The sequence below is a fragment of the Filicampus tigris genome, chromosome 1 (genome assembly GCF_054856515.1).
Source record: "Filicampus tigris isolate MCC_2025a chromosome 1, RoL_Ftig_1.0, whole genome shotgun sequence".
NCBI classification, from domain to species: domain Eukaryota; kingdom Metazoa; phylum Chordata; class Actinopteri; order Syngnathiformes; family Syngnathidae; genus Filicampus; species Filicampus tigris.
The window spans coordinates 12,178,258-12,203,876 of record NC_141217.1 but is presented as its reverse complement, the minus strand read 5'-3'; the positions used below and the strand labels follow the sequence as shown (position 1 = coordinate 12,203,876).

Below are 25,619 nucleotides of genomic sequence, written 5' to 3'. Positions count from 1 at the left end.
GTTGTGATTTGAGGTGGTCATCTGATAGTTACTTCTTGTGTCTTGAGACTGTTGTGATGTTGAGTCTCATAATTGGATTTTCCACTCAGAGTGGTCAGCTGAGCTTTTATGCCTGTCATGTGTCATATCATCTCAGTCATGTGCGAAGCAGCAAATGAGTTGTTAGTCGTATCCGGATGATAGTTGAATCAAAAAGAATGCATTTAAATGAATGCCAGCTACACAACACACACTATTGATCTAAAGTTGGACTGAGCAAACATGGACTTTGCAAGTATTTTCAATCTTGCGCCATACAGCTAATCTGATTCCATGACTGAAGAATGAACATTCCACCAAGCGCAAGACATAAGTAAGAAAATAAAATCAATTTCAGATCATCGATGTCAAAACGCTCACTGATAATTTGCTCACTGTTGACGACTTTCCCATTCAATTCCACTGAACAAACAACCAAAGACACTGATAGTTTTCAGAAATATATTTTATAGATGTCAGAGATGAAACGTCCAAAGCGTAGGTCCCCAAGAAATAACATTTTTTTCATTAGAGACAGACAGCAAACAAAAAATAACTTCTTTCCCATTTACATGTAAACCAAGAATTGCTCTTGAGCCACAGTGGTTATTTATTTGTAGGACTGGCCGAGGTGGGTGTGACAATCAAATGTCCTCCTCCAAACCGTTTCCTCAATTAAAAGCGCAGCATTACTCCAGCGTCGACAGTGCCCGTTTTAAACATCTTTGAAAGAGGAACATTCTTTGGGAGAGTCTTTCATGAATGTAGCAGAGGTTTGGCAGAGCAAACACAGTCCATCTCTATCCACTTTAAGTGCTGAAATCACTTGTCTGAAACAAGAAGAACCATAGTGGAGTCATTGGGACAAAGTCTTTTCAAATGTTTGCACACCGGATAGGAAGAAAACTCTTGAAACGCCACCAGAGGTTTTTGTTTTGTTCTTCCTCTATTGTGCAAATACATTTTGTTACATAGACAAGCAGGCATGCTGACTCACAAACCATGCAAAGAGTTAAAGTTGTTGCGAGCTGGGGGCAAAAAAAAAAAAAAAAAAAAACAGACTTAAAGCGGTATCAAATAAATGTGTCTACAAAAACAAAACAAATTCTAATTTGTCTTATTTAAAAAATATATATCAAAGAATGAATCAAATGGAATGTTTTTGTTAGACCATAAAGTAAAAACTCACATTTTACATGTTTGAAAAATCACTTACGACTTTAAATAAGTGTGATGGTCATCATCAGGCATTAGTGCTGTAGACATATGAAGACAAGGGTGGGGCAAACCAGAACAATACACTGATGACTTAATGGCACCAGATAGTTAAACTACTCACAGTGTAGTGTAAGTTGCACCACTGTCAAAATCAAAAAAGAAATCCTCCTCTTAGGACGCAGGTAGTGACAAAAATTGTCTTGCAATACATTGATTATCGCACTTTGATGCCAACCCAAAATAACCGACACAAACCATGAAATGGTCGGCTCCTTTCAACTTTGCATGCCTGCTTTTTCTCAAAAAGTAAAAAAACAAAAAAATAAAATAAAATGAAAGACACAAAAACAGCTCGCTACATAAAATGGCCTCTGGACCTGCTTGCGGCGAGATCACAGGCATGTCACCAAGGTAAGGTAAGTGCATGTCATATACGTGCACGAGAAAAAGACCACCACGTAGGCAACAAAGTGATTGACTCTATGAGGAGAAGTCCAAAGCAGTGCCGTGTGATGTCTTTACATCTAAACAGTGCAGTCGATGAGTAGCTAAATAACGCTGCTTCTTGTGTTCTTTTATTTTTTTTCTACGTCCATGGAGAAACACCATACTGTGTTCCGTTCACAATATCATAGCTGTCATTAGAGTACATTTAGAAATTTTCCAAATACAAATCTTCTATAAACAGCACGTTATAAATACACAATCGATGAAAAACGCAGTGGCCTGAAGAGCCGTACAAAGAAAGAAAGTTGCTCCTTACTTTTGATAAATACAAAAAGAACAAATTCTGTGATGCCATTTTTGTGACTGGCAGCCCTATACCTATCCAGAAAACGGATTTTAAAAAAATCTATGAGTGAAAAACGTTAGAAATGAAACACACTAGAAAATGAGTGGTGGAAATTGATGGTGTGGGGGAAAAAAAAAAAAAAATCAAACATGTCGATATGAAGAGGCCGTCTCGCCCCACAAAATATACTCAATTTTATATACAAGACTGGAGTTTCACGAGTAACTAGGTAGTTGCCAGCAGAGCACAGAAGAGCCTCGATCAAATTCAGTGACCTAGGAAGCCTTTTCCTAATGTACTGTCAAATGTTTGTTGGATGCAGGGTCATGCTTTGGCTTTCTTTGCTTAACATTCCAAACGGGGCGGAAATGTTCGGCCCCTCCTCTCATGCTAATTCTACAAAGCCATCTTTTAAAGGGAAGCTACATAAGAGTCAAAGCAGTTCATTCTAACGATGTGCGTTTCCGCTGAAGCTGGCAACTACCTTTACAGAGCCTGTCCTTTCCTCCACAGAAAAATAGATCCATTCAAAAAGTAAAATAACATCTTTAAGAGGCGCATGGCCACGTTCCAAGTAAACATGCTGAAAGATTGTTTGCTGTATTGTCCCAATTCTCATCCCTCCCTGGCGCTGATCTCCGAGAAGGAAATCTTAAGGCAAACTTTTCCTGAACAATCGTGAAATCCAGCGGACCCTCACCAAGGCACTCCTCTTAGAACCTCTGATGAAAACGAGTGTTTGTAAGACCGAAAGTCCACAGTGAATGCAAGTAGTAAATTCTTTTCCCGTCGCGGAGCTAGTCGAGAACAAAGAAAATCCCGAGCTGTGACTGGCAGACGGGACGTCATCTGTCCCCTGGTGTTCAATACAGTGTTGGCATCAGATGGAAGCCGTTTGGTTTCCACACAGAATCTCACTTTTCCGTGATGAGACCTGAACTCGCCCCCCCGCCCCACTTCAAAACACATCTGCAAACGCTGCCTTGGTCACTCGCCACTGTAGGCCATCGTAGGGGTTGCGAAGACAGACAGAAAAACATCTCCAAACGAGCACCATGAAGCAACTCTTATGTTTTTGTTATTTTTGTCTATTTCAGTCCTCTGTCTCCTGATTGGCTCCCTACTCTGAGGCTGAGCCCACCCCCTGTCCCTCCTCCAATCAAAGTGGTGCTTGGCGTCGGGGGGGGCTAAATGAAGGGATCAGTCGAGACTCCTTGCTCCTCAAAGAGGTGTCCTCCAGAGAGGTCAATGCTAACAGTGTGACACCGCTGCCTATCAACCCCTCGTTACAGTGGTTCCTCCTCTTCCATTGGTTCCTCCTCTGGTCTGATGAGGAAAGATAATACAGCAATAAAAATTTGGGCCTGGACAATATTAGCCATTTTCAAACTGGCATAATTTGGCCCATTTCCCCCCATATTAACACATTAAAAACCTAAGACAAAGATAATGACATTTACACAAACCTTACAAAAAAAAATGTGCGTATATATATATATATATATATATATATATTTTTTTTTTTTTCTGCCAATTTTTACCTGTGATCCACAACACTTGTGTTGGCCACCGACAGCGAAGCCATGGCACTGACAGCCTCAGCCTCCTCTGAGTCACCGCGTTTGGTCTCAAGTAGCGAGAGGCCCAGCTGTGGCGAATAGCGACATACCGATCGCCAGTATTTACCTGAGGGGAGCGACGACAAGCAGGCGGTGGGGTTGAAATGACAACGTAGATACGAAGAATGACCGAAGATGCAGGGAAGTGTAACTTGGTGGCTCTCAAAATGGGGGTCAAGGGTGCTCGCGAGCTGTAACTTGAGTATTCGCTTGGAAGCGCTCCACTTCTGTGTCTTGTGTTACGCAGCCAATCAATGGGGTGCCTCTATTCACTGTACAGGCACCCGATTAACTGCCTAACTTAAGTGACGATGTGGCCACATAAGAAATACACTGATGACTGGCTGATTGGCCCATGAGACATGACTTAATTTCACAAGTAATGTAAAAACACAAGTTTCCCCTGACTGAGCGTGGCTTCGCGTCGTCATCTGTCCGGGAACACATCAGACAAGACAACCATCCAAATTTAAGCATAGCAGTAAGCACAGAAAAAGAAGCGAAAAAATGTTACTTGATTATTTTATGTAGTTTCTTGGCTGTTTCTATTCCTGTGTTGCCTTTTTTTTTATTAAGTGTTCCTGTGTTTCTTACTTAACTTGATTTTTAATTAAGCAACTTTAAGTATGCAGGTATCACATTTTTTTTATTTTATAAATAAGAAGCATACGACAAATACTGTCACAAGTGGTTCAGATGATGGATGGATGGATAAAAGAAAAGAAGGGTTTGCCTGATGGAAATGTAATTTTGGCACACGATAGAATTGTTAGTAAACAAAATTGTCCCGCAAGATAGTTTCCGACCCCTGCTTTACATGTGCCTCCCAGAAATCCCATCGAGGAGACAAGGAGAATAACAGAGGAGCAAGGATGGAGAAATATTGACGGAAAATGAGGGGTCTTTGAAAAAAATGCACCACTATAAGGCGCCCTTGACACCAAAAGTTTGAGAACCTCTTGCACAACTTACAGTGAGTCTCGAGAACCTTCTCAAGTGAACGAACGGCATTGGGGTTGGGCCTGTCCTCGAGGACGGCTTTGGGTAGTGGGTCCAGCTGCACATGCACACATGAGGGAAAAAAACAAATTTAATGTTGCCTTTCCAAACTTTCCACAAGGGGGCGCACCATCTCCTTCGGCCTCCTTTTCTTGAAATGTTCACCAGTCAGGTTTAGATTTACAATGGCCAAGATTGTGCGGTTAAAACTTCATACAGGATAAATGTATTTCTCTCCAAAGCTCATGAGCAAAGCTCTTTTCAGATATGACTATACATTTGTAGGTGACAGTTTGTAAAGTGATGGGCGAAATTAAGAATTCCAACTTCAACAACCATGCCCACTTAGAGTATTTCCTATTTTCTCATGAAATGAGTCTCAATGATCATTCGAAAGCGGCCCGCTCACCTCTTGTCCCAGCAGTGCCGCGACGCAGGCCTCTGAGGCGTCACAGATGGCCGTTAGATCATGACCCCCTTCCAGAGCCAGGACCAACCTGCCTCCGGCAAGGCTCATCAGTTGGCGGGTCAGAAAGCCGAAACCTACAAGACAACGAGGACAGAGTGAGTAGGGTGGTTGTGGTATGGTTTGAAAGAGCGGTGTTGTAAGATGAGTTTGAAATTTGGAATTTGGGTATAATTACCCCTTAAACTATTAACTCATTCACTGCCATTGACGAATTTACTTCTCGTCTACGTCTTTTCACAGTCCAGCCATTCAATCCCAGGAATTTATTACATTACGGTAAAATAGGGTCTGAAATGGTTGGCAGTGAATGAGTTAATTATAGGCGATTATGAAAATGTTTCATAATCACCTACTTATCAATTACTTGCAGGGGTTCACTATTACAGGCATTGCTTGATCCTTTTATACAGTAAATACTACTGTGGCTAAATGAGGAGATGAGAAGCTTACTTTACAAGATCTTGTACCCCCTAAACGTGGCTCGTTGACGACGAAAACACGACGTGACGTACATGAATTTTCGGTGACGAGACGAAATTGTTAGCGTGTGGTCCGTCAGACGTTCAAAATTTATGACATGCCCTTCCTATTGTACAGTGATACCTCTACTTATGAACGTCTCTTCATACGAAATTTTCACGTTACGAAACGCCTCAAGAGGAAAATATTGCCTCTAGTTACGAAAGAAATTTCAGGATACGAAAGGTAAAAGTATGGGGTGATACTCGCAGTATGGGCTGCTACTCGCAGCTCCGGAGTTTCCTGAACGCAACATACTCATAGCTGCTCTGCCATTGGCTAGCCTAGCATCTTTCTGGCATCCCATTGGCTAAGAGGGGCCTCTACCGTATGTGTCTATGTGTGCGGACAGACAGGTAGATAGATAGATATATCTATGCAGCGTCCTCGTCATTCGCCCCTCGGGCCATGAGGTGTTCCGATAGTTTTACGTGAATTAGAAACGAGGAAAAGAAAAAAAAGGAGAAAATTGTTTTTTTGTCCATACAAACAAAGCAAGAGATAATAGAAAAGTATGAAAGGGGGATGCGTTTGTTTGATCTCGCCAAAGAATATGACCGTAATTGGTCGACAGTCGCCACGTTATTAAATCAGTTGTTTACAAAACGCCAGGCAAAAACCACTTTTGAGAGAGAACATGACCTAAAGAGGGCAAAAAGCGCTGAGGACAGCAATTAAAAGGTAAACAACTATCATTTTTATTTCTTACTCTATTCTTGGATTTTTTTACATTATGCACAACTCTAATTTATTGTGCAATAATCTAATTGTAACATGTATTTGTTACATGTTTTCATGCATTTTTATGCTTTATAAAACATTTATGTCTGAATATTGGGGGGCTTGTAACGGATTAGGGCATTTACATGGAAAACACGTCTCTACGTACAAATTTTTCTACTTCGGAAATTTCTTCCAGAACCAATTAATTTCGTAAGTAGAGGTACCACTTTACACGTAATCTGTCTTTCCAAAAACTGCAACGCTTGTGCAACCTATCCTCGTTTGGGCACGCCCACCGCCGGGACAGCACGCAGGGCGGGACGCACGCAGAGCGCATGCATCGCACACACCGGCACGACAAAATACGAACAGGTCTGCGGTCATTGGTCCCGGCTCACGCACACTGACACGCTTTCCTTTGACGGACCATGGCGACAGTGACAGCAAATGCGCTTTGGTGGTCGGAAACGAAGGAAAGATATGGACATACTTTCTGTACAACCTAGCAGAAAGAACAACATTGTACACAGCGGTAAAGGTGATTGTGGCCACAAACGTGGAAAGAATGACAAATCTCAAGCGACATCTGAGGGCTCACCACGCTGATATTTTGTGTGTGTGTGTGTACAATAATAAACGCAAATCCAGAGTTTTTTGTATTTCACCAATATTGAATGACGTTTTAGCCTTAGCAACACGGTTAGCTGCCAAAGTACTTACATTTTTTGACGAATCAGTTAAAAAACGTATGCCTGTATGTACGGAATGTATGTACGAAACATTGTGTGCCTATTTTCAACTAAAACGGACTAAAACCTTTTTGAATTTTTGTCGACTAAATTTACGAAAACTAGACTAGAACCTTTTTGAGTTTTCGTCGACTAAAACTAGACTTAAACTATCACTAATAGGAATGACTAAATGTGACAAAAACTAATAAGCATTTTCTGCTTGTACCCACATTTGGATGTCAGCGTGTAGCCTCCAAGTGGTGGAGGGTGTCCTTCCACTGCGTCGAAGCCAGAGGACACTAGCACGATGTCCGGAGCAAATTCATTGGCAATGGGCATCACCACCGACCTAAAAAAAAAAAACGAGACCAAATTTTAGACTTTTGGCATTCTTTTCAAACATCACCTGTATGTCTTTGAGGGTGGCACCTGAAGGCAGCCAGGTATTCGACATCTCCAATGGGTGGGTCAAGGCCTCCAGTGAAGGCGACATTGACGTTGAATCCGACTCCTGGGCCACTTCCCACCTGCGCATGGGACAGCAACAACTTATGACATCCTACTTTCAACAACAACAACTACTTGGAATAAAACGCCAGACAAGCTGCTATTTTCTGCAATGCGCATTATCTCACCTCCTCAGGTGCGCCACTACCGGGAAAGAAATTGCCGTCATCATAGCGATGAATAGACAGGTACAGAACATTGGGGTCATCGTAGAAGGCCTGCTGGGTGCCGTTGCCGTGGTGAACATCCTAAATGACAGGTTTGTGAGCAACGGCCTTTCTACAAGCGGGCGTTATCGTCAAACGAATGACGTGCTTACCCAGTCGACGATGAGGATCCTGTTGATGTTCAGTCTCTGCTGCAGCAGTTTGGCAGCGATGGCCACAGAGTTGAAGTAGCAGAAGCCCCTGGAATGTCAAAAGACAGATGTTTACTGCCTAATTGGTTTGAATTTTTTTAAAGGTAACAAAAACAACAAATTATTGTGGGGAATGTACTAATGAACTGAAGTGTCATTTCTATCCCGTACACCGTATCACTGATATTTGTAGTGCCGTACTGAGTGTGATGACAGCTGTGGCCTTACATGGGAGTGCTTTCCTCTGCGTGGTGTCCCGGAGGTCGCACCACAGCGAAACCATTCTGGGGAAGAGGAACAAGAAGCCATCAACCACAGCAATACAGTTTGAAATATGCTAAAAGAGTGGCAGTAAATGGATTTTGTGGAAATTCAATGAATCGCAAAAAAAAAAAAATATATGACTAATTAAACCAATGTCACTTTATTTTCAAACCGAGTCCAAGTACTAGTAGGCCCATTTAGTCTGTGTTACATTTAACCTTAACTGGGAGCATCAATAAACAGCCTGAAACAAGCACACATGGACTCTTTTTGAAAAATGTGTTTGTTATCTGCTAAACTGCACATTGTACAAGTATCAGTGTTGTAGTATCGGAGCACATCATAGAGTGAATAGCAAAAAGCCGCAGATAACTGACGAACATTTAAATACATTGGGAGAAAAAAATTCTGAACTCAAAAGATTCTTCTAAAAACACTGATAAACATTCAATATATGTATTCCAACAAAAAAAAACGTGGGGTTGGTTTGAAATGTGTGTGTCTGTGTGTGTGTGTGTGTGTGTGTGTGTGTGGGGGGGGGGGGGGTCGTGTTCGACAAATTGCTGAAAAAATAAACAAAAACAAGTATGCGGGACTCAGCTCAGACATCTTACACTTGCATGGTAATACTTGTTTATACCCAAAGTGAAGAATTGCATCGCTCATGAAAATATGATGAAGCCACGATCGTGATACCTTCAGCTCCCCGGTGGCCACTTTGAAGACGAGCTCTACAACGGAGCCGACAGCGAGGCGAGCTGCGCTGGAGGAGTGGACTTCATTCCAAATAGTGTCACTGTCCACCTGAAACACACACACACCCACACACACACATGCGCGCACACACACGGTTACATGCATGGACTGGGTTTACTCTGGTTTCATTCGTGTTTCACAAATCATGTATTATGCCACTTACGCCCACTCCGCCACACGGTAGCCGCACAAACATGGGCGTGATTGAACCTGGCGAGTGGGAAAAATGAAGTCAGGTCAAGTAAATGGAGAAGCCTAGCAACCTTGCGTGTGTGTGTGTGTGTGGACTTACAATCTAGTTTCTGTCTGAGAGGGTTGGTTCCATACAGCAGGACGTGGGCTTCAGAGTGAACCGTCTGCAGTTCCTCCAGTGTGGCCTTTCTCCCACGGATGCACTACACAGACAACAAATCATATGCTGTATGCCTTTACAACTTGGTGTCATGAAGAAATGTGGAGATACTACCTCGCACTGCGCCCTGAGTCCGGTTTCCTGCAAGCGGGACCAAATGCTCTGGATCCGGCCCGCGTGCTCTGGGTGACTGTTGGTGTTGCCACACATGCACTGGTGCTTCTGCATGAGAGAATCGTACACCAGGCCTGGGGGGAAACATGCATAGAGATGTCTTCTATAGTTTCTAATAAATTCATTTTTTTTCTAAATAATATAGGACCAACATTTAAAAAAAAAAAATCTAAACTTTAATTATAAAACTTTAAAGAAGAAGTCAAGCAATTTTTACAATAATATATTGTATGCGTCCCCAGTAGTCTAAACACAGCATTCTGATTACAACTTTATTTGTGGAATACAGTGGTACCTCTACTTACGAACGTCCCTTCATATGAAATGTTCAAGTTCCGAAACGCATCAACAGGAAAATATTGCCTCTTGTTACGAAAGAAATTTCAGGATACCAAAGGTAAAAGTATGGGCTGCTACTCGCAGCTCCAGAGTTTCCTGAACGCAACATACTCATAGCTGCTCTGCCATTGGCTATTACCTAGCATCTTCCTGGCATCCCATTGGCTAAGAGGGAGCTCTACCGTATGTGTCTATGTGTGCAGATAGACAGGTAGATAGACATATATGTGATAGATGAGAGCTGTTTTCATAATTTTTTTTAAAGTATGCTTCACTCTGGACAAAACGGTCAAGTCCAGATACCTGAAATTCAAGTATACTGCAGTAACAAAATATTTTTACTTCATTACTTCCCAGCACAAAAACAGAGAGGCGGGGCTCACCCGTGGTAAAGCGAGGCTTGATAGGTGGATCAGATTGTGGGACACTGATGGAGAAGGGGGAGGCTGAAGCTGGGGACGACTGGGCCCGGGATAGAGGCCGATGTCCTGGGAAGGAGATAGACAGCCCGGCCGCTTCCATGGAAGCCTGATAGTTTCTCAGCTGATGAATTCGCTGCTGCTCCAACAACAGGGCCTGCTGCTCATAAGCACACACACACACACACACACAAATCAATCACAGCTGTCTTACTTCCTTCTCCCGACGACCTCATTCTTACCTGTCTGAAGAGAAGCTCCTGCTCCGCCTGCCTCTCCCGCTCTCGGTGCTGCTGCAGCGCTTCCTCCTGGAGCTCCTGCGGGTCCGGAGGCTCCTGCTTGATGGTGACCCCTAGCGGGAGCGCGCCGACATCTTGGTGCTCTCTCAGCTCCTCCTCCGTTTCCTCCGGGTGGCTCTGGTGCTGGCGGCCCACGGGCGACTCGCTGGGCTTGGCTATCAACTGTGCGGATGCAGAAGCGGGAGGGCAATGGTGTGGGATTTAACGGGTCCACTTGAAGGTGTGAGGCTGAATGAATTCAGAGACGCTGCAGACAAACTCTGGATGACTGAAATTGTTTTTTACAAAGAGAGTCTTTTCTCCGGAATATTCTTTTTATAACAACTTTAATGAGGATTATGCAAGCAGACTGGTGTACATCTAATCTTCTCTCTTTTTTAACTGTCAGAGCTGGGCATTATCCTAAAAATTCACGGTTCATTTATCTCCTTCCGCCTACAGCCAGGGTACCCTTCCGTCGTCAGTCTATCCGCCATTTTGTCCGGCCGGACCAAATAGTAATTGCCTAAAGGCGAGTCCGCCTATCATTTTAAATGGGCTTCCGTTTGCGTTATCGACTACCAACTTTGACAAACTGCAACTAGCACCCTCCCAACCCCTGGACGATATTTGAAACGAAAGACTCACGGCGGCATGGCAACTAAATGTGTCTCCTTTAAGGACCTTTGAGGGGCTTTCTGGAGCTTTATGGACCTCAGCCGCGGCCAACGGAAGCCTCACCGTGAAAATAGACGATAGACGAATACAGACGCAAAAAATGGGCTTCCGACTAGGCTTAGTCCAACTATTTTTTAAGTTTCCCATCTATCGTTTATCGCCTACAAAATGGGCGTCCATCATAAACAGATAGACTGACCGGTCCATCACATAGGCACAATGCACCGCTCTGTTAACTGAATGCAAGTTCAGTTCGGTCAACGGTAAAATCTACAGTACAGCGGTGCCTTAGAAGCCACTCGGCTTGCCCGTTTTTTTTATTTATTTAGATGAACCTATTGTTTTTATCATTTTTTGGTTCATTTTTTTTCTTTGAGTGGCCATTTGTGGTAAGAGCATTGTATGGGAGAAGTGAACTCAATTCACTTGACCAGAAGCAACAGTTGGGTAGATAGTGAACTTTTCAGGGGAAAAAAAAAAGAGGCTTCAACCTGTTTAATGCCACTCCCAGTTGAAGTTTACTGTCAAACTTAACATAAGACTAAGACAATTACACACTCCCAACCACTTTCCTTGAAGTCCACTAGCTTAATACTAACACATAATGGGAGAGACAATAGACCGGCTAACAAATACTGTATATCCCTCCACTAATACAATTCCAATAGTATAGTACCAAATAAGGAATAAAATATTTCAACACAAATACAGACATCAATGTAAAAATAAATCATCTTCCACAAACATGTCTACAGAACAAATTAAACCCGGACGTCAAAGAACTGTCATATATGGTTGCAAGACAACTACAACTGGCTTGTTCACAGAGCAGTGAATCAGCTGATTCTTAAAGGAACTTGGCGATGCATGTGTGTGGGTATGTGTGTATTATAATCAGAGCAGATAGTTTTGCAGGGAGTCTCAAGTGTCAGATGGAGGCGTGCAACTTTGCGTATTTCCAAAATTCACAAGCCTTGCCATCCCTTGACTCCCTTGTCACAAGGGGACAACATTGACATCATAAGATTCTGACAGCTCGAACTAGACCCACCAGACCGGTAGACCCCACCACTATTTACTCCTGTCAAACCAGTTTCTGGTGTGTCGGGGGGAAAGCAGCCATTGGGGAGCTCGTAAGCACTTGGGAGGAGCGAAGAGCAGAGGAGGCAGAGCAGAGAAAATCCCTTGATTCATCCGCCCACTTGCAATAGGTACAGCTATCAGAGCGACATCTGCTCACTTCCACCCTGGATATACGAGGCGCGAGCTTTTGTTCTGTTACCATGGAAACCAACAATTACCTCGCAGCGCATGGAAACTTAGCCATGGTCATTTGGACGTGGACCACTGATGCACATACCGGTATACACACACGGACAAACACGCAACATGTGCTCTGTCACTTAGCCCAAATCAGCTTCCACCTACTCATCAACATAAAATAGGCAAACTTGGACAAGAAATGTGTAAATCAAGAACACGCGAAACACTTCAAACACACGCTCACTCACACACATACACACAGCTTACGTTTGTTACCTTACTCTATTTTGTTTGTGTGTACTGCTACATCGGCCTGGATTTGTTTTTTTGTTTTTTTTCTTATGAACAATATGAATTTCTGAGGAAGGATGTTGCCATTTATTTTTTGACAGTCACAGATTGATATGCCCTAAAACGATCACACACACACACAAAAAAAACAACATCTGCGCATATTAGGATGTAACTTCTTCTGCTTATCGTAGCTGTTGTGCTGAATCCTCACATCTCCAAAGTTACTACTTTTTACAACACAGAACAAAAAATCCATCTTTCTTGAGCATCTTGCTACATTAACACAACACCAACCCGTAAATCATGTTCAACTGCTTATTAATAAGTAAATCATGTTCAACTGCTTATTAATAAGGTAAAACTGATCATTTATGATGCTGTCATTGATCAAAAATACTGTGGCGATTGCTCCTCCGCTTTCACAAGCTGAAGCGGACAAGAGCATGAATGCGCACACGAACCCCGACTGGTTATTATTTCGGACATTTAGCGACACTAAACTCATGTCTCAGGAGGGAAAGAGACGCGGCTTGCAGCAGCAGCAGGCAGATTGGAGCTTTACGACCCCCTCTTCCCTCCCTGGCTAAAGGTAGGATAATAGGACGGCTAATAGCAACAACTAGCTTCAGGTCGTTAAAACAAAAGGTTAGCACAACAACATTAGCTCCTTACTCTGCATCCAGCCTCTGTCGATCTTCATGTCACGGGGTTGCCTCCCAGCAGTCGCCAAGACACTGCTTGTAGCCGCCAGAGAGTGAGGTAAGCCCTCATCGAACAAGCGTCAATGTTGAGCGAACAAAAAGTTCCAGCGAGTGTGCAACCGAGTGTGGCCGCATTGGAACGTACTTTTTCGGCTTTTTACGTTCCAAATTGGACAGTGTGTTGTCTGTCGAGAAAATGGGGCCATTCCTCATCCAAATAAATGTGCACGTCTACTCATTCCCACTTCAGTCTCTGTAAATATCCTGACTGGTATTAAATGCCTCGCTCGTCCTAACCGTTTTTTTTGTTTTGTTTTGTTTTTTAAGCAAAGAAGCAGTGTGTGCTGGTCCCAGCCTATGTAGCTCTGCTGACTTCCACATTTCCTCATTCTCATAAAAATCAGCCATGGAGAGGTTAATCCTTTTGATATGTTGAAGTGGGCATTAGTAGGGATGTCCACATAAAATTGATCGCCGTTTTTGGACGTTATAAGCAATGAAAGGACAATGATTTCCAATGGAGGGTTTGGAATCGGTCCCTCGCGTGACTCCGGCCGAACAAGGATAGAATGGTAGGGGGCGAGGCCATTCTCCTCATTAACAAGGGGCGTTATTCATGGAGTCCCTTATTGTGAAGTGAAGCAATAACTAAAATCACGTGCTGACTTAATAGTTAAATAGGCAGAAATGAAACTGCATTCATTCCTCCTAGAAGCAATACAGTGATCCATTTTTAACCAAATAGTCTCACTTGATTGTATCTAAACTAACCATTTTCACTTGTTTTTGTTTGAGAAACATCCAGATTTTCAATTGTAATGCGACATAATGCCTGACATCTCCTGCAGAGTGAAGGAAGAGGCGGAGTTTGACAACACTTCTCAGATATTTTATCATTCAAAAGAGTGACAAAATATTTTCCCTCAAGCTATTTTCAATACTTAAAATTACATATTGCTTGCATTAAGTTATAAATTCCGGACCTGGATGTAACTTTACTTCTCATCCTAACAGGTGTACTTGAGCCTACCCCAGTAGACTTGATATCCTTATAGCTATTAAGAATGCCATATAATAGCCATTCACGCACTTATTTCACAAATGGCAAATGCTAAAACCTGGGTGGATATCTGTTCTCTACCTACTCTCGTTATCTCCACCCCTACTATCTTACTTTGTTGAACTGAAGCTGTTGCTGCTGCTGCTGCTGCTGGAACTGCTGCTTGTGCTTCTCCAGGAACTGTTGGTGCTGCTGCTGGACCACTAGCTGTTGCAGAGCTAGCGCCTGGGCGTGGGCTTGGGCAGCGCTGCCTTGAGGCAGCGGCGCTGACTGGGTGCGGCCCAGAGGTCGGTGCTGGCGCTGCAGCTTGGCCATGGAGGCTGCCGGCGACATGGTCAAGCCACTTACACCTGGGGTGCAGCCAGAGAAGACGGGGGTGACGGGGGCCGTAAAATACGACAACACATGTTCTTAAGTCTTCCAGACTTAATATGGGTTAGCAGACGTAATAAAAAAAAAAAAAACTACCATCTGGCCTGCCAGACTGCAACTCTTTTACACTGATGACACAATGAGAAAAATGAACAGCTTAGTTCCTTTTCAAGAGGTTCGTGGGCAAGCTACCACTCAGCACTGACACACATATACTAGGAAAATTATTTGTATTCCATTTCATTTGTTTTCATTAACATGTTCGCTAATTGCTTTGTGCGACTAAACTGAGAAGTAATGTCATTCGCACAGCAAAATTCACTCTCTCTCTCCACAGCCTGTGTATGCTTGTGTGCTTGTCTGATTCGAAATTCCTGTACGGGCACATACAGTGATGTGTCTTCATGTGCATTACCAACTGTGCTTTGCTAATGTCTGCAAAACGGAAAGATATGCCCGTCAATGGATGTGCTAATGCATCCATGTACGTTCTCTCACTGCACACGCAGACAAAAAAAGAGGTCCTAAATTCAGGATTATGAATGGACCTCCGTGAGAGTACACGGGCACACAGTGGACATCCACACTGCAGTCGTTAGGATTTTTAATCTCAATTAACTGGCCTATGGGGACTTTTCCTACCTGTCACTAGGGGGCTCTGTGCAGGAGTCTGCTCCATGAGTACCATGTGCTGAAGCAGCGGACTGTGCCCGCCTGTCCCTGCTGCCGCTTCAGCCATGTAGGGTGTCAAGTGGCCACCTGAGAGGAAAGGAGGGCTGAGGGAGAGCGCTGGCTGCAGACTGCCATCTTGCTGAGTGGATGTCACCTGAGGGAGGGAAGGAAAAGAAAAAGAGCAAAAGGGTGTTAGTGTTGCTCATCTACAGCCTGCTACGGCAAAGCCGGGTTCTTACATTGGAGGCAGCAGTGGCGGTGGCAGTGGCAGGTAAGCCCAAGGTGATGTTTGGTAAGGATGGTGACGTGTAGAGGGATAGCTGGCTAATAGAGCCCCGCTCAGCACCACTACAAACCCTCTGGCTCATGGGTGCCTGGAAATACATTTAATAAACAAACACTCAGAGTGGGCGGACCTTTGACAACCTGCAAAATCAATGCATGAAAGGGTATACTCGAAAATCTTAATAGGTTAAAGCAGGAAATAGATCCACAATTTCTTTTGAATCCCAGGGAACAAAATGTAGTAAGTCTACAGAAGCACAATAAGAATCATAATTATAACTTTTGACGGCGATAGGTGTCTCATCCGTGTTCCGGGAGATGTCCCTTTTCAAAAATGATCATTTATGACACAAAATCAATTCATTACTCATCTGTTCAAGTTAATGATGCTAAATCTCCCTTTATAGCTTAACTTTTTGTCTTTCTGGGTTTATCAGGAAACAAAGAATCTGTACGGACAGGTGGGACAGCCTACAGCCACACAACAAACCAATTTGCCACAAAATAATTACCACGGATAACCCCAGGCCACCAATGACAAACGACCCTGAATAATCATTTAACAATGTGGAACAAATTCTAACCCTAAACCCATGGAAGACTACATACGTAATTATTTTTTAAATAATAATAATAATAACATCATACCTACCTACCAAATAATTATTCTGAAAAAAGGCCAATGTATCAAAAACTGAAGACAAGTGTAAACTCACAATTAAAGTATCGCATAAAAAAAAAAAAAAACTTCTGGCAAAGGTTATGACTGAAGTGGCAAATGTTCAAGTCTGGACTAGAAAACGTAGAGATGATGGCAAAATGACTGCTATAGAGCCGTGATGTTCACAAGCCTCCTCCACACACCACTAGTGCTCCTAATGGCTGCCACAAATAGAACCTCCTCAACGGTCCTCCTCTGCTGACTCGTCATCCAAACGCTCATTCTTTCACTCTTTGCCTTCACACACACACTGCTGGGATTAAAAGCACTAACAAGCACCTGGATCTTAGCACTAGCACAAAAATGCCCAACTAACCTGGCAGAGCATGAGATAGTCTGAAGGTTTCATGGTGATCTTTTATGGGCTGAGTGGTTAACACCGAGCGCAAATTACCTCTTTGCTGTTGGAGACTGACACAGTGATGCCGTTTTCATTGGGGATGTTGTTGGAACTGTTGTTCGGGGAGCTGGGGCCCGAGCCCGGAGCACTGCTACATGCAGAATCTGCATCGAGCGCATACATGGAGAAAAAAAAAAAGAAAGAAAAAAAAAAAAACACTGAATGCATCCAGTCCACAAAGCAAAACGCAATGATGGGAAATTAAACACTGAAAAGCTGCTACCTGCCATGTCGAGAGAGCGCTTTTTTGCAGAGGTGATGGGGCTGTCTCGACGGCGGAGGAGTGGACTGCTCCTCCGCTCGCTGACCTTCTGCTTCAGTCTGGAGCGCAGCTTCAAGTTGGGTTCGGAGGCTGAAAGAAGGACGTTTTTCAAAAGAGCTTTAGGGACCTAAAGGGTGCTTGAGCGCTACTGGTTGCACCTTTATTGATATGACCAATACATGTGTCATCCCATGAGCTATACACTGTAGTCTTTGGATTCAAGCGCTTCATGTCGGTCCCCACCAGCCGTAGAAGCTCTTTAGTATAAAACCCGTTTGGTCACATGCCACTATTCACTAGTGTACAATTCTTCCTGTTTAGATGCTTTCTATCCAAGGCAAACTGTGATCCAATTTCGATGTAGCTGAAAGGCAATTAGCTCAAATTCGGGACTCTTTTTTTGCTCTTTTGTATGTGCTGTCAAAGACTTGTGAATGGCGACAGAGAGGAGAGCACAGCATGTCACCTTGGCGCCACTCATACAAAACCAATGCCCTGTTTACAACGCACTTCCGACCTCGCGAACCACCACCAGTAGATGAATTCAATTGTTTTGAGCCATCAAAGGGCAGCTAAGTACAAACACAGTCAACCAAAAACTTTTAAACACACTGTGATAGTCTCCGCCTACATTTCTGATATTAAAGATTTGCCTGGTGTATTATATTTAGGCCTGATTCATCTCAAACATATTCAAAGTATGGGATGGAAAATGTACAGAAAAACGGGATAGCCCAAATGGCCTCTAAACAAGGTTTGTCTTTGTGAAGCTCATTTACGTCAGGGTATGATTAGGGAAAAGCATATACACACAAATTAATATATTTTCTGGACTATAAGACGCACCTTTGTATGAGCCGCATCCTCTCTGTTTTTTTCTTTTTTAATAATGAAAAACACTATATACAATATAAGCCGCACCAGGTCATAAACCGTACCTATCTATGTTGAAAAATGAGATATTTACTGCATTTACAAAACGATTTTGACTGTAAATGTACATGTATGTACCTGAACAGCTTCTTTCCTAACACTGCCTTTTAACACAGCAGCAACTTTGCTGATTAAAACGGAACAGAACCAAGAGAAAATAACCGCTACTTATCTTCATTACACTCTCACTGCCACCTCTAGCATCTCACCATAGATTCATTGATGCTAAGCTTGCGTGTGACAACCTCCCCCGCGCTCCCACACACCAGTTGTGCCACGGCCAGGGTTTGTGCTTTTAAAAATACATTAAAGATGGTCATAATAATTCATAAAATAAATGGATTTTGTCAATTTTACTAATGAAATAACGATTGCATCCACCACACAAGTCTGAGGAGCACAGAACCTTTCTCCCTGCGCCTGAATCACATCCACCCGAATCACGTTCCACTACCGCGCCAAAACTTTCACCCGGTTTCACGCAGTCTGCCAAATTCCCCAAAATGCACCTGTCTGCGAAAAGAGGTCCCACTTACTCGGAAAAACACATGCTTTGCTGCACAGCATGCTTTTATTCTCATCACTAATCAAAATGCACATTGCCGCTGTTTAAAACGTTCCTCTGAAGTCAAATTAAGTGACAATCCACATTTAGACAGAACATCACCAGGAGGTCACACTCATGTAAAAGCCTGCCGACGTTCTATGAAGTTGTCTGCCTTCTGACTCCGGCAGTCACTCTTCAGTGAAAAGACAGACAAGCACGCCTTGCATCTCTTCTTTCAAAAAGCACAAAGCGACAACATTTGCTGGTGCCTGTAGCCTCCGGAAGCTTCCGTAATGTGTTTGCACATAGTGGACTATTAACATCTGCCAGATGTTATTTCTCAGGTTACAGTGTTGACATTTTAATTGTGCTGTGGCGTACACTACCTGCTTCCGCTCGTCTCTCAAAAGAAAAATGGGAAATGAGCACAGGAGTTGCTACTGTGCTTTTGAACCATTGCATTAGTGTGTGTGTGTGTGTGTGTGTGGGTGTACGTGTGGGTGCGCGCGTGCGTGTGATGCGTGTCACACCTGTTTTCCGAAGCGGGAAGTCATCCCGTGGATTGTAGACGCCCAGCACCGGGTGATTATAGGTGGACATAACAGTCTGTGGAGGTGAGCTCTGGTCTAGAGAGCTGTGCTGAGTTTTTCTACGGCAGGAAAAAAAGCAACGTATCAAAACCCGTCATAACCACCTACTAACGTTAAAGTCAGGTGTGTTGTGGTAAATGTGTGCTGATAGGAATCATGCCTGCACGCAATGAGGGACTGCAGAGTGGAAACAGCAAAGTGTGCACACCTGCTAAGAGCTTGAGAGATGCTACAATAAGGACTCAGGGCCGAGCATCAAAGTTAAGAGCCCCTATCATCAAGTTCCAATAACCTGCACTCACTTGTGTATGAGTCTGTTTGTCCACATGGTTTTTGTTAATAGCCTGACTCCATCCATCACTCAGCATAGACAGAATCAGAAGCTTTGAGATAATATGGTGGTACAAGTATGCACAACCTCTAACACAAGTGTGCCTGTGGTCAGAATTCACCAAAGACATTGAAAGTCATGTTAAATGGCAGTCAGCACACAGCTGCCACCATTTTAAGAGCTTCTGACTAATCTAAAATAAAGTTCAGTTCTAGTCGGCTTGCCCTGACTTTCTGGGGTTTTTTTTTGTCTTTCTAGCAGGAGCTTGAACGTTTTGTGCTAAAGCTGCCCGGTTCTTGGAGCTGTTTATAAAGACCTCCAACTTGTTTAAAAGGAAGTCAACCCAAAAAATTCTTTGAAAGAAGATGTTTTATATGCCTCCACTAGTCAAAACATGGCATTCTGATTAATATTGTGTTTGTGGAATGTGAGTGAAGCAGTAAAATCCAGCCGTTTTTGTTCATCTCAGCGGGTGGCCACTAAGGACCAATCACGGCTCAGTTCTAGCAAACAGGTCAGCCGTGATTGGTTGTTACCTAAGCCCAGAGCGACTGTGATGTCATTTTCAGTCGACAGAAGTGACAAAATGGCCGCCCCCTGAGATGGCTAAAAACAGTTGGATTAACTCTTATTCCACAATCGCAACATTGATCAGAAGGATGTGTTTTGATTAGTGAAAGCTCATAGAACATATTTTTGTAAAGAATTTTTTGGGGTTGACTTCCTGTTTAAGGCCTCAGTGCCAGATGAAGAAAAACAGCTCCAAAGAGGGACACCACACCATCCCTATGCTTCACTATATGTACTTTTAGCAATAAGCAATGTTGCGTTTGCGCCAAACACTCCTTTTGGCATAATGGCCAAAAGGTTTGACCATAGTTTCAAAATGTTGCAAAAAGGCACTTGAAATCTCCCAAATGCATGTGGGAAAATCGTTGTGGTCCGACAAAACCATGGTTGACCTTTATACATCATCTAGAGCAAAGCATGGTGGTGGCAGCATTATTTTCTATGGCTGTTTATCCTGAGCAGGAACCTTAATCAAGGTGGAGGGAATTATGAACAGATCAAATAGCAGTCAGCGTTGGCATAAAACCTTCAGGCTTCTGCTAGAAAGAAAAGAACATGTCTGAAAAGCCTACTAGAACAGCTGACATTTATTGGAGGTTCCTCGGAGGCACTTTAAATGTTGGCAGGTGTGTGCTGCTTATAAACAAGTGTGTTGTAATTTCCCCTCTCTCATTTTTTTTTTATTACACAGGTTATAAGTCACATTATGGTGGAAAAGGCTCTGATCTTGGTCTTTTTTTTAATATCACAAAAACCTGGCATTTGAACAGGGGGCTATAGACTTTTTCCAGTCTATATTTGGCACACAGGATTTCCCCATTGTATAAGCATTGAAAAAGTGCTGTCCCCTCACCTGTACCAGTAGGGAGCATCGTTGAGGGGGCCGCCCTGGTTGAGGCTCCGTTGGGCCAGGGCCTTTTTTTTGTTGAGGACAAACTCCTGTAGACGCATCTTGACCTCCGTACTTGCCACAGCACCTGTGCGGACAAGACCAAATAAGCCAAGCATAAGGTATGAAACGTGCGAAGGAAACTGAATATGAAAATGGTGTGCTGGAAAGTGTTAGCATACTGCCAACTTTTTAAAACAACACACACAAATGCAACCGCCTTCACTTTCCAGTCATACTGAGTGCAAGCGGTGCTCAAGGACTCCTGTCCACTTAGGGCAGCCAGCATTTAATAACTGGACTTGCCTCGCGCCAAGGCCACCAGATTAGACAGCTCCTGGACCGATTTGTAAGCAGCATCTCCAAGCAAAATGGAAATAGACCGACATGCACGGAAATGGAAACACACGCACGCACGCACTTGCAACTTGCAGTACAGAAGTTGTGTCATTTCCTCACTTCGTCTGCTACGGTATATGGACAAATATTTTTAATCGATCATCATCTTTCATTCATCTTTTTTCTTCATTTAGGGAGAGTCAGATTAACCAAATATTCAGTACATTGGAATGTGGGTAGAAACCGGAGTACCGCTTTTCGATTAAATGATGGAATCATCGATAGATGGACTCTACAAATATTCGATGGTGACAGCCCTACTCCGTACATTCATCTGTAACGGGACAGGGATCAGTGATTTGTGATCAGAACAACTTACTTTCCTGCCCCCTTTCCTTGTTCTTCAGCAGCTGCAACTTCTGTTCACGCTGTTGCTTCTCCAGTTCTTGCTCCAGGCGATGGTTTTCCATTTTCCTCTGGTGCTCCAGCAGCTCCTGTTGGTGCTTGATTGCCAGCAGCTCCTGTTGTTGCTGCAGGAATTAATAACAACAACAAAAAAAAGAAGCAATATCCAAATTAGCAAAGACCCAAGGAGAGAAGGTCTTTGACCCGTTTCAAAATTTTGAATCGAGTTGTCTTGCACCACAAGTCTCACCAGTGGATTTCTTCCTCTTCCACATTGTACATGCGGTGTGTTTTAGTTGCCATGCAAAATAATTATGTCTGGCAGGCTTATGAAGCGTTTGGAAAAGCTTAAAAAAAAAACTTTGTCAACTAGCTTCAGGAATTAAATAAACCATCTTGATCCATCCAGATAAGAGCAGGAAGCTAGCAGCAAGTATAAACAAACCAAAACTATTTACACCTTTTTACACATGCCTTGAGAAATCATCAGATGCGCTGCAACAAATTATCCAACTTAACTTTTAAGGGGGCCAAAAATGATTTATTTACTCCAAATAATGTATCTTTGTTCATCTGTCTATGGCAGTGATGAATAATAACAGGCAGACCAATTAAATTCTTTTCCACTAACAACACATCATCATCATTATCTTTGTGCCTTGGCTCAATAAAGGTTGGGAACCACTGTTGTAGATGACCTGGGGCTGGAAATCAGGTGCCTGAAATGGAACTGACTTCAGGATTCATCAATGGGCCCTACAAAGCGACAGGAACATACCAAAAGCAGCAAATAAGTCTGTGAATAAATAATTGGCTGAGGGTGACTCGAAGGTGAGGCGGGACTCGTGAGACAAGCCGAAGCGCGAGCTATTTCCCAGCAACTCCCCCCTGTAAATGTACATTTGTGTAACCATGTCTTTGCAGGCGTTTGAGAGCAAGTGAATGGTCGCTGCTGATGTGTGTGCGGGTGGGGCTGATTGAGGACGGGCTTCCCTGGCAGGGCTGTGGTCACTGGCTTCCACCCGAGTGATCTCGCAGCCCGACCGGAAGCGGAAGGACCTCCCGTCAACAGAGCCCATCCCTCAAGAAGGAACGTGGAAGAAAAGAAAGGATGAAAGGAAAATAGCGAAAAGGTACATTAGGACAGAAGGGAGGTCAGAAAAGCGGAAATGAGAAGGAAGGGGACGAGGAAAAAAGGGGAGGAAAGAAAAATGTAGGAAAGTAGCAACAAAGGAAGGAAATGAGAATAAACCCGTAAGGGAGGAAGAAAGGACGATAAAGCGGAAAGGAAGTCGGGGCAAGGAGGAGCGTGTGGTCAAAGAGACAACGACTCATACTAGCTCATATGATACTCCATACCGCAATCTTATCTCCTGCCTCGCAAGCATTTTATTCAGCTTTAGGAGCACATTTACAAGTGTACTGTGAGAACGGTTACTAAATGAGCTCAGGAATATTTTTCAGACATCTCCGCCCCGCAGGAAAGCGGCAGCGAGTGTGGGTGTGCTGATGGAGATTCACTTTCCAGTCCAGTGAGCTTGATGTGTGCCATGTGGAGTCCTCATATGGAGTTTTGCCTCATATTTTCAGCATCTTAACAGAAATATACTTGGCTAAGACGGGCCACCAACAGTGTGCACACATTTTCCATCCCCGTTTGAGTACGTGGAGCCAAAATGACTTGCTCGCTTCGACCCAAAGGGAGTTAAAGGGGCAATTTAAGCCATGGTAAATCGTGATTTACCTTTATGTGTTCCTGGAGCTGGGCCTCGTGCTGGCGGGAAAGCTGCTCGTGCTGCCTCTGGAACTCGGCGATGAGGATCTGCCTCTGGATTTGCTGCTTCTGCTTCAGGCTAAGCAACTCCTGTTGCAGCTGTTGCTCGCGTACCGGAGCGGAGGCGACGCCCCCACCGGCCTGCTGGCGGGGTGGGGACAGAGGGGACACCTGTTGCTGCTGGTCCACGCGCAGGTCCATGGGGATGGCGGCGGGCGGGAGGCGCAGCGGCAGAGCCGAATTGATATCCACTGTTGAGACGACGGACAGACGAAGAGACGTGAGGCCAAACCTCGCAGCCACATTGAAGGAGCGACAGATAAACAGTGGCTACGTTTACATGGACACATTTATTCGGATTAAATGCCTGATCAGAATGACAATTCTTCATGTACACACCCCATTCGGAATACCCTGACCCGATCAAGCGCATTCCGATAAAGATTTTATTCCGAACGGGAGAGGTAGTTTGTGTCGATTGTTATTGTGAACGGCGCGCATGAAAACACTTATTCCGACATTTTCGGAGCAAACCATCTTTCTGTTCATAATTCCAATCCAAACTCCGATCGGGTCAAAGAAATGTTGTTCATGTAAACATAGCCAATTAGGACTTAAAACAACGCACTATGCACCGGGCAGCCACAACATTATGACCATGTGTGTAATATAATGATATCCAAATGAGTTCAAATGCAAAAGCAGATGTCTCCATTTTTGTGAATTGAGTAATGGAACTATTCTCTCCCTCTCTAACTCACCCTTGACTTTCATTTAAATGATCACTTATAACCCCTCAAAATGAGGAGAGAAGTCACAATGATTGAAGAGTCAGTTATGTGTATTTGTTGTTGCTATCCTCAAGAGCCTGTCGACCCACTCGATGGCAAGCAAAATCAGCAATGGCTTCCTCGAAGAATCTGTGGACCTTTTCACCGACACCAATCTCATCGACGGAAATTTCATCTCTTTTTCGAGAGACGCTGCTTTTGGCTGGGCTACTTGTTTCATTTTTTTTCAGTTTGTTTATTCATGCTTTGAATAATTAAACTATGAGTAAAATGAATTACTAATTAAAAATGCAGTACATCAACTGGTCATTATTTTACATTGCTTTATTCATTCACATTCTCAGAACGCTACAGAATTAATCTGTAAAATACAACTCTATAATCAACTTCATTTACAGAATACATTAAAAAAACAGCGCTAACAAACTGTTGTATATAAGAAGAAACAAACACAATAAATAATACAAATATAAATAATTATAAATACATGTCTAAGAATGTCTAAGAAAAGCTCCCTTCAAATTGGTATTTGGCACACAGGATTTCCCGATTGGTATTCCCTCTTATTGATGCTTTTCCTCATCCTCTGAAACATCAGCATGACAAATGATTTTGTCAGAGGAAAATCACTACAATTGATTTCACTGTAATAGTTCTTTCAGTAAGTTTCCAACTTCATCCCAAACCCTTTCAGCATCTTCCAATCCTCCCCCCCGGCCCCACATTCTGTCCTGCCATTTCCCTGCAACAAATCACTATACGTCTACGACCCCCCAGGCGCACTCCACAACTCTTCTGCCTCCAATTGCTGATCTATTTATACCAGACAATGCAAGAAGGCTGACATCTTTGATTTGAGATTCTGAGTGTGTGTCCGACTGACTGACCGGCACTGCTGTGCGTAATGATGATTGTGGTTGTTGTAGCGAGGAGCAGGCACAGGCAAAATGAGAGATGACAGTTTAGTAGATATTTTCCCACATGTGAAAGTTTTTTTTGAAACGCCAGAAATAAAAATCCTCGACAAATCATCAACTCGGCAATGTAATTTTGGAGCTTTTGAATTATCTAGCTGACTTGGAGCCAGTCATAAGAAGGAGTCATGCCATATGGCCTTTGACAAACCTCCTTGCAACTCCTAAACTATCGGAGCAATAGATTTATTTTCTGTGACTTAGTAATGTCATTACTAATGCGTTAGTAATG

At 43.4% G+C, this 25,619-nt stretch overlaps 1 protein-coding gene across 2 annotated transcripts in view; it reads right to left on the bottom strand.

Annotated features, from left to right (window-relative positions):
- Nucleotides 1-466: 466 nt before the first annotated feature.
- LOC147152791 (histone deacetylase 4-like) overlaps nt 467-25,619 on the bottom strand; it is a 50,617-nt gene continuing 25,464 nt past the window's right edge. For both annotated transcript variants that reach the window (XM_086054690.1, XM_086053910.1), the window contains 24 exons: nt 23,593-23,873; nt 21,823-21,973; nt 21,069-21,192; nt 19,255-19,373; nt 17,206-17,334; nt 16,977-17,086; nt 15,816-15,950; nt 15,547-15,730; nt 14,647-14,882; nt 10,501-10,719; nt 10,223-10,418; nt 9,441-9,574; nt 9,267-9,369; nt 9,138-9,184; nt 8,915-9,022; nt 8,183-8,238; nt 7,916-8,003; nt 7,725-7,844; nt 7,519-7,616; nt 7,320-7,438; nt 5,057-5,190; nt 4,621-4,705; nt 3,571-3,715; nt 467-3,355 (listed from right to left, as the gene is read on the bottom strand). In XM_086054690.1, coding sequence (XP_085910816.1) covers nt 3,316-3,355; nt 3,571-3,715; nt 4,621-4,705; nt 5,057-5,190; nt 7,320-7,438; nt 7,519-7,616; nt 7,725-7,844; nt 7,916-8,003; nt 8,183-8,238; nt 8,915-9,022; nt 9,138-9,184; nt 9,267-9,369; nt 9,441-9,574; nt 10,223-10,418; nt 10,501-10,719; nt 14,647-14,882; nt 15,547-15,730; nt 15,816-15,950; nt 16,977-17,086; nt 17,206-17,334; nt 19,255-19,373; nt 21,069-21,192; nt 21,823-21,973; nt 23,593-23,873 — 3,161 coding nt within the window. In that variant the 3' untranslated portion in view covers nt 467-3,315. The remainder of the gene's footprint in view (nt 3,356-3,570; nt 3,716-4,620; nt 4,706-5,056; nt 5,191-7,319; nt 7,439-7,518; nt 7,617-7,724; nt 7,845-7,915; nt 8,004-8,182; nt 8,239-8,914; nt 9,023-9,137; nt 9,185-9,266; nt 9,370-9,440; nt 9,575-10,222; nt 10,419-10,500; nt 10,720-14,646; nt 14,883-15,546; nt 15,731-15,815; nt 15,951-16,976; nt 17,087-17,205; nt 17,335-19,254; nt 19,374-21,068; nt 21,193-21,822; nt 21,974-23,592; nt 23,874-25,619) is intronic.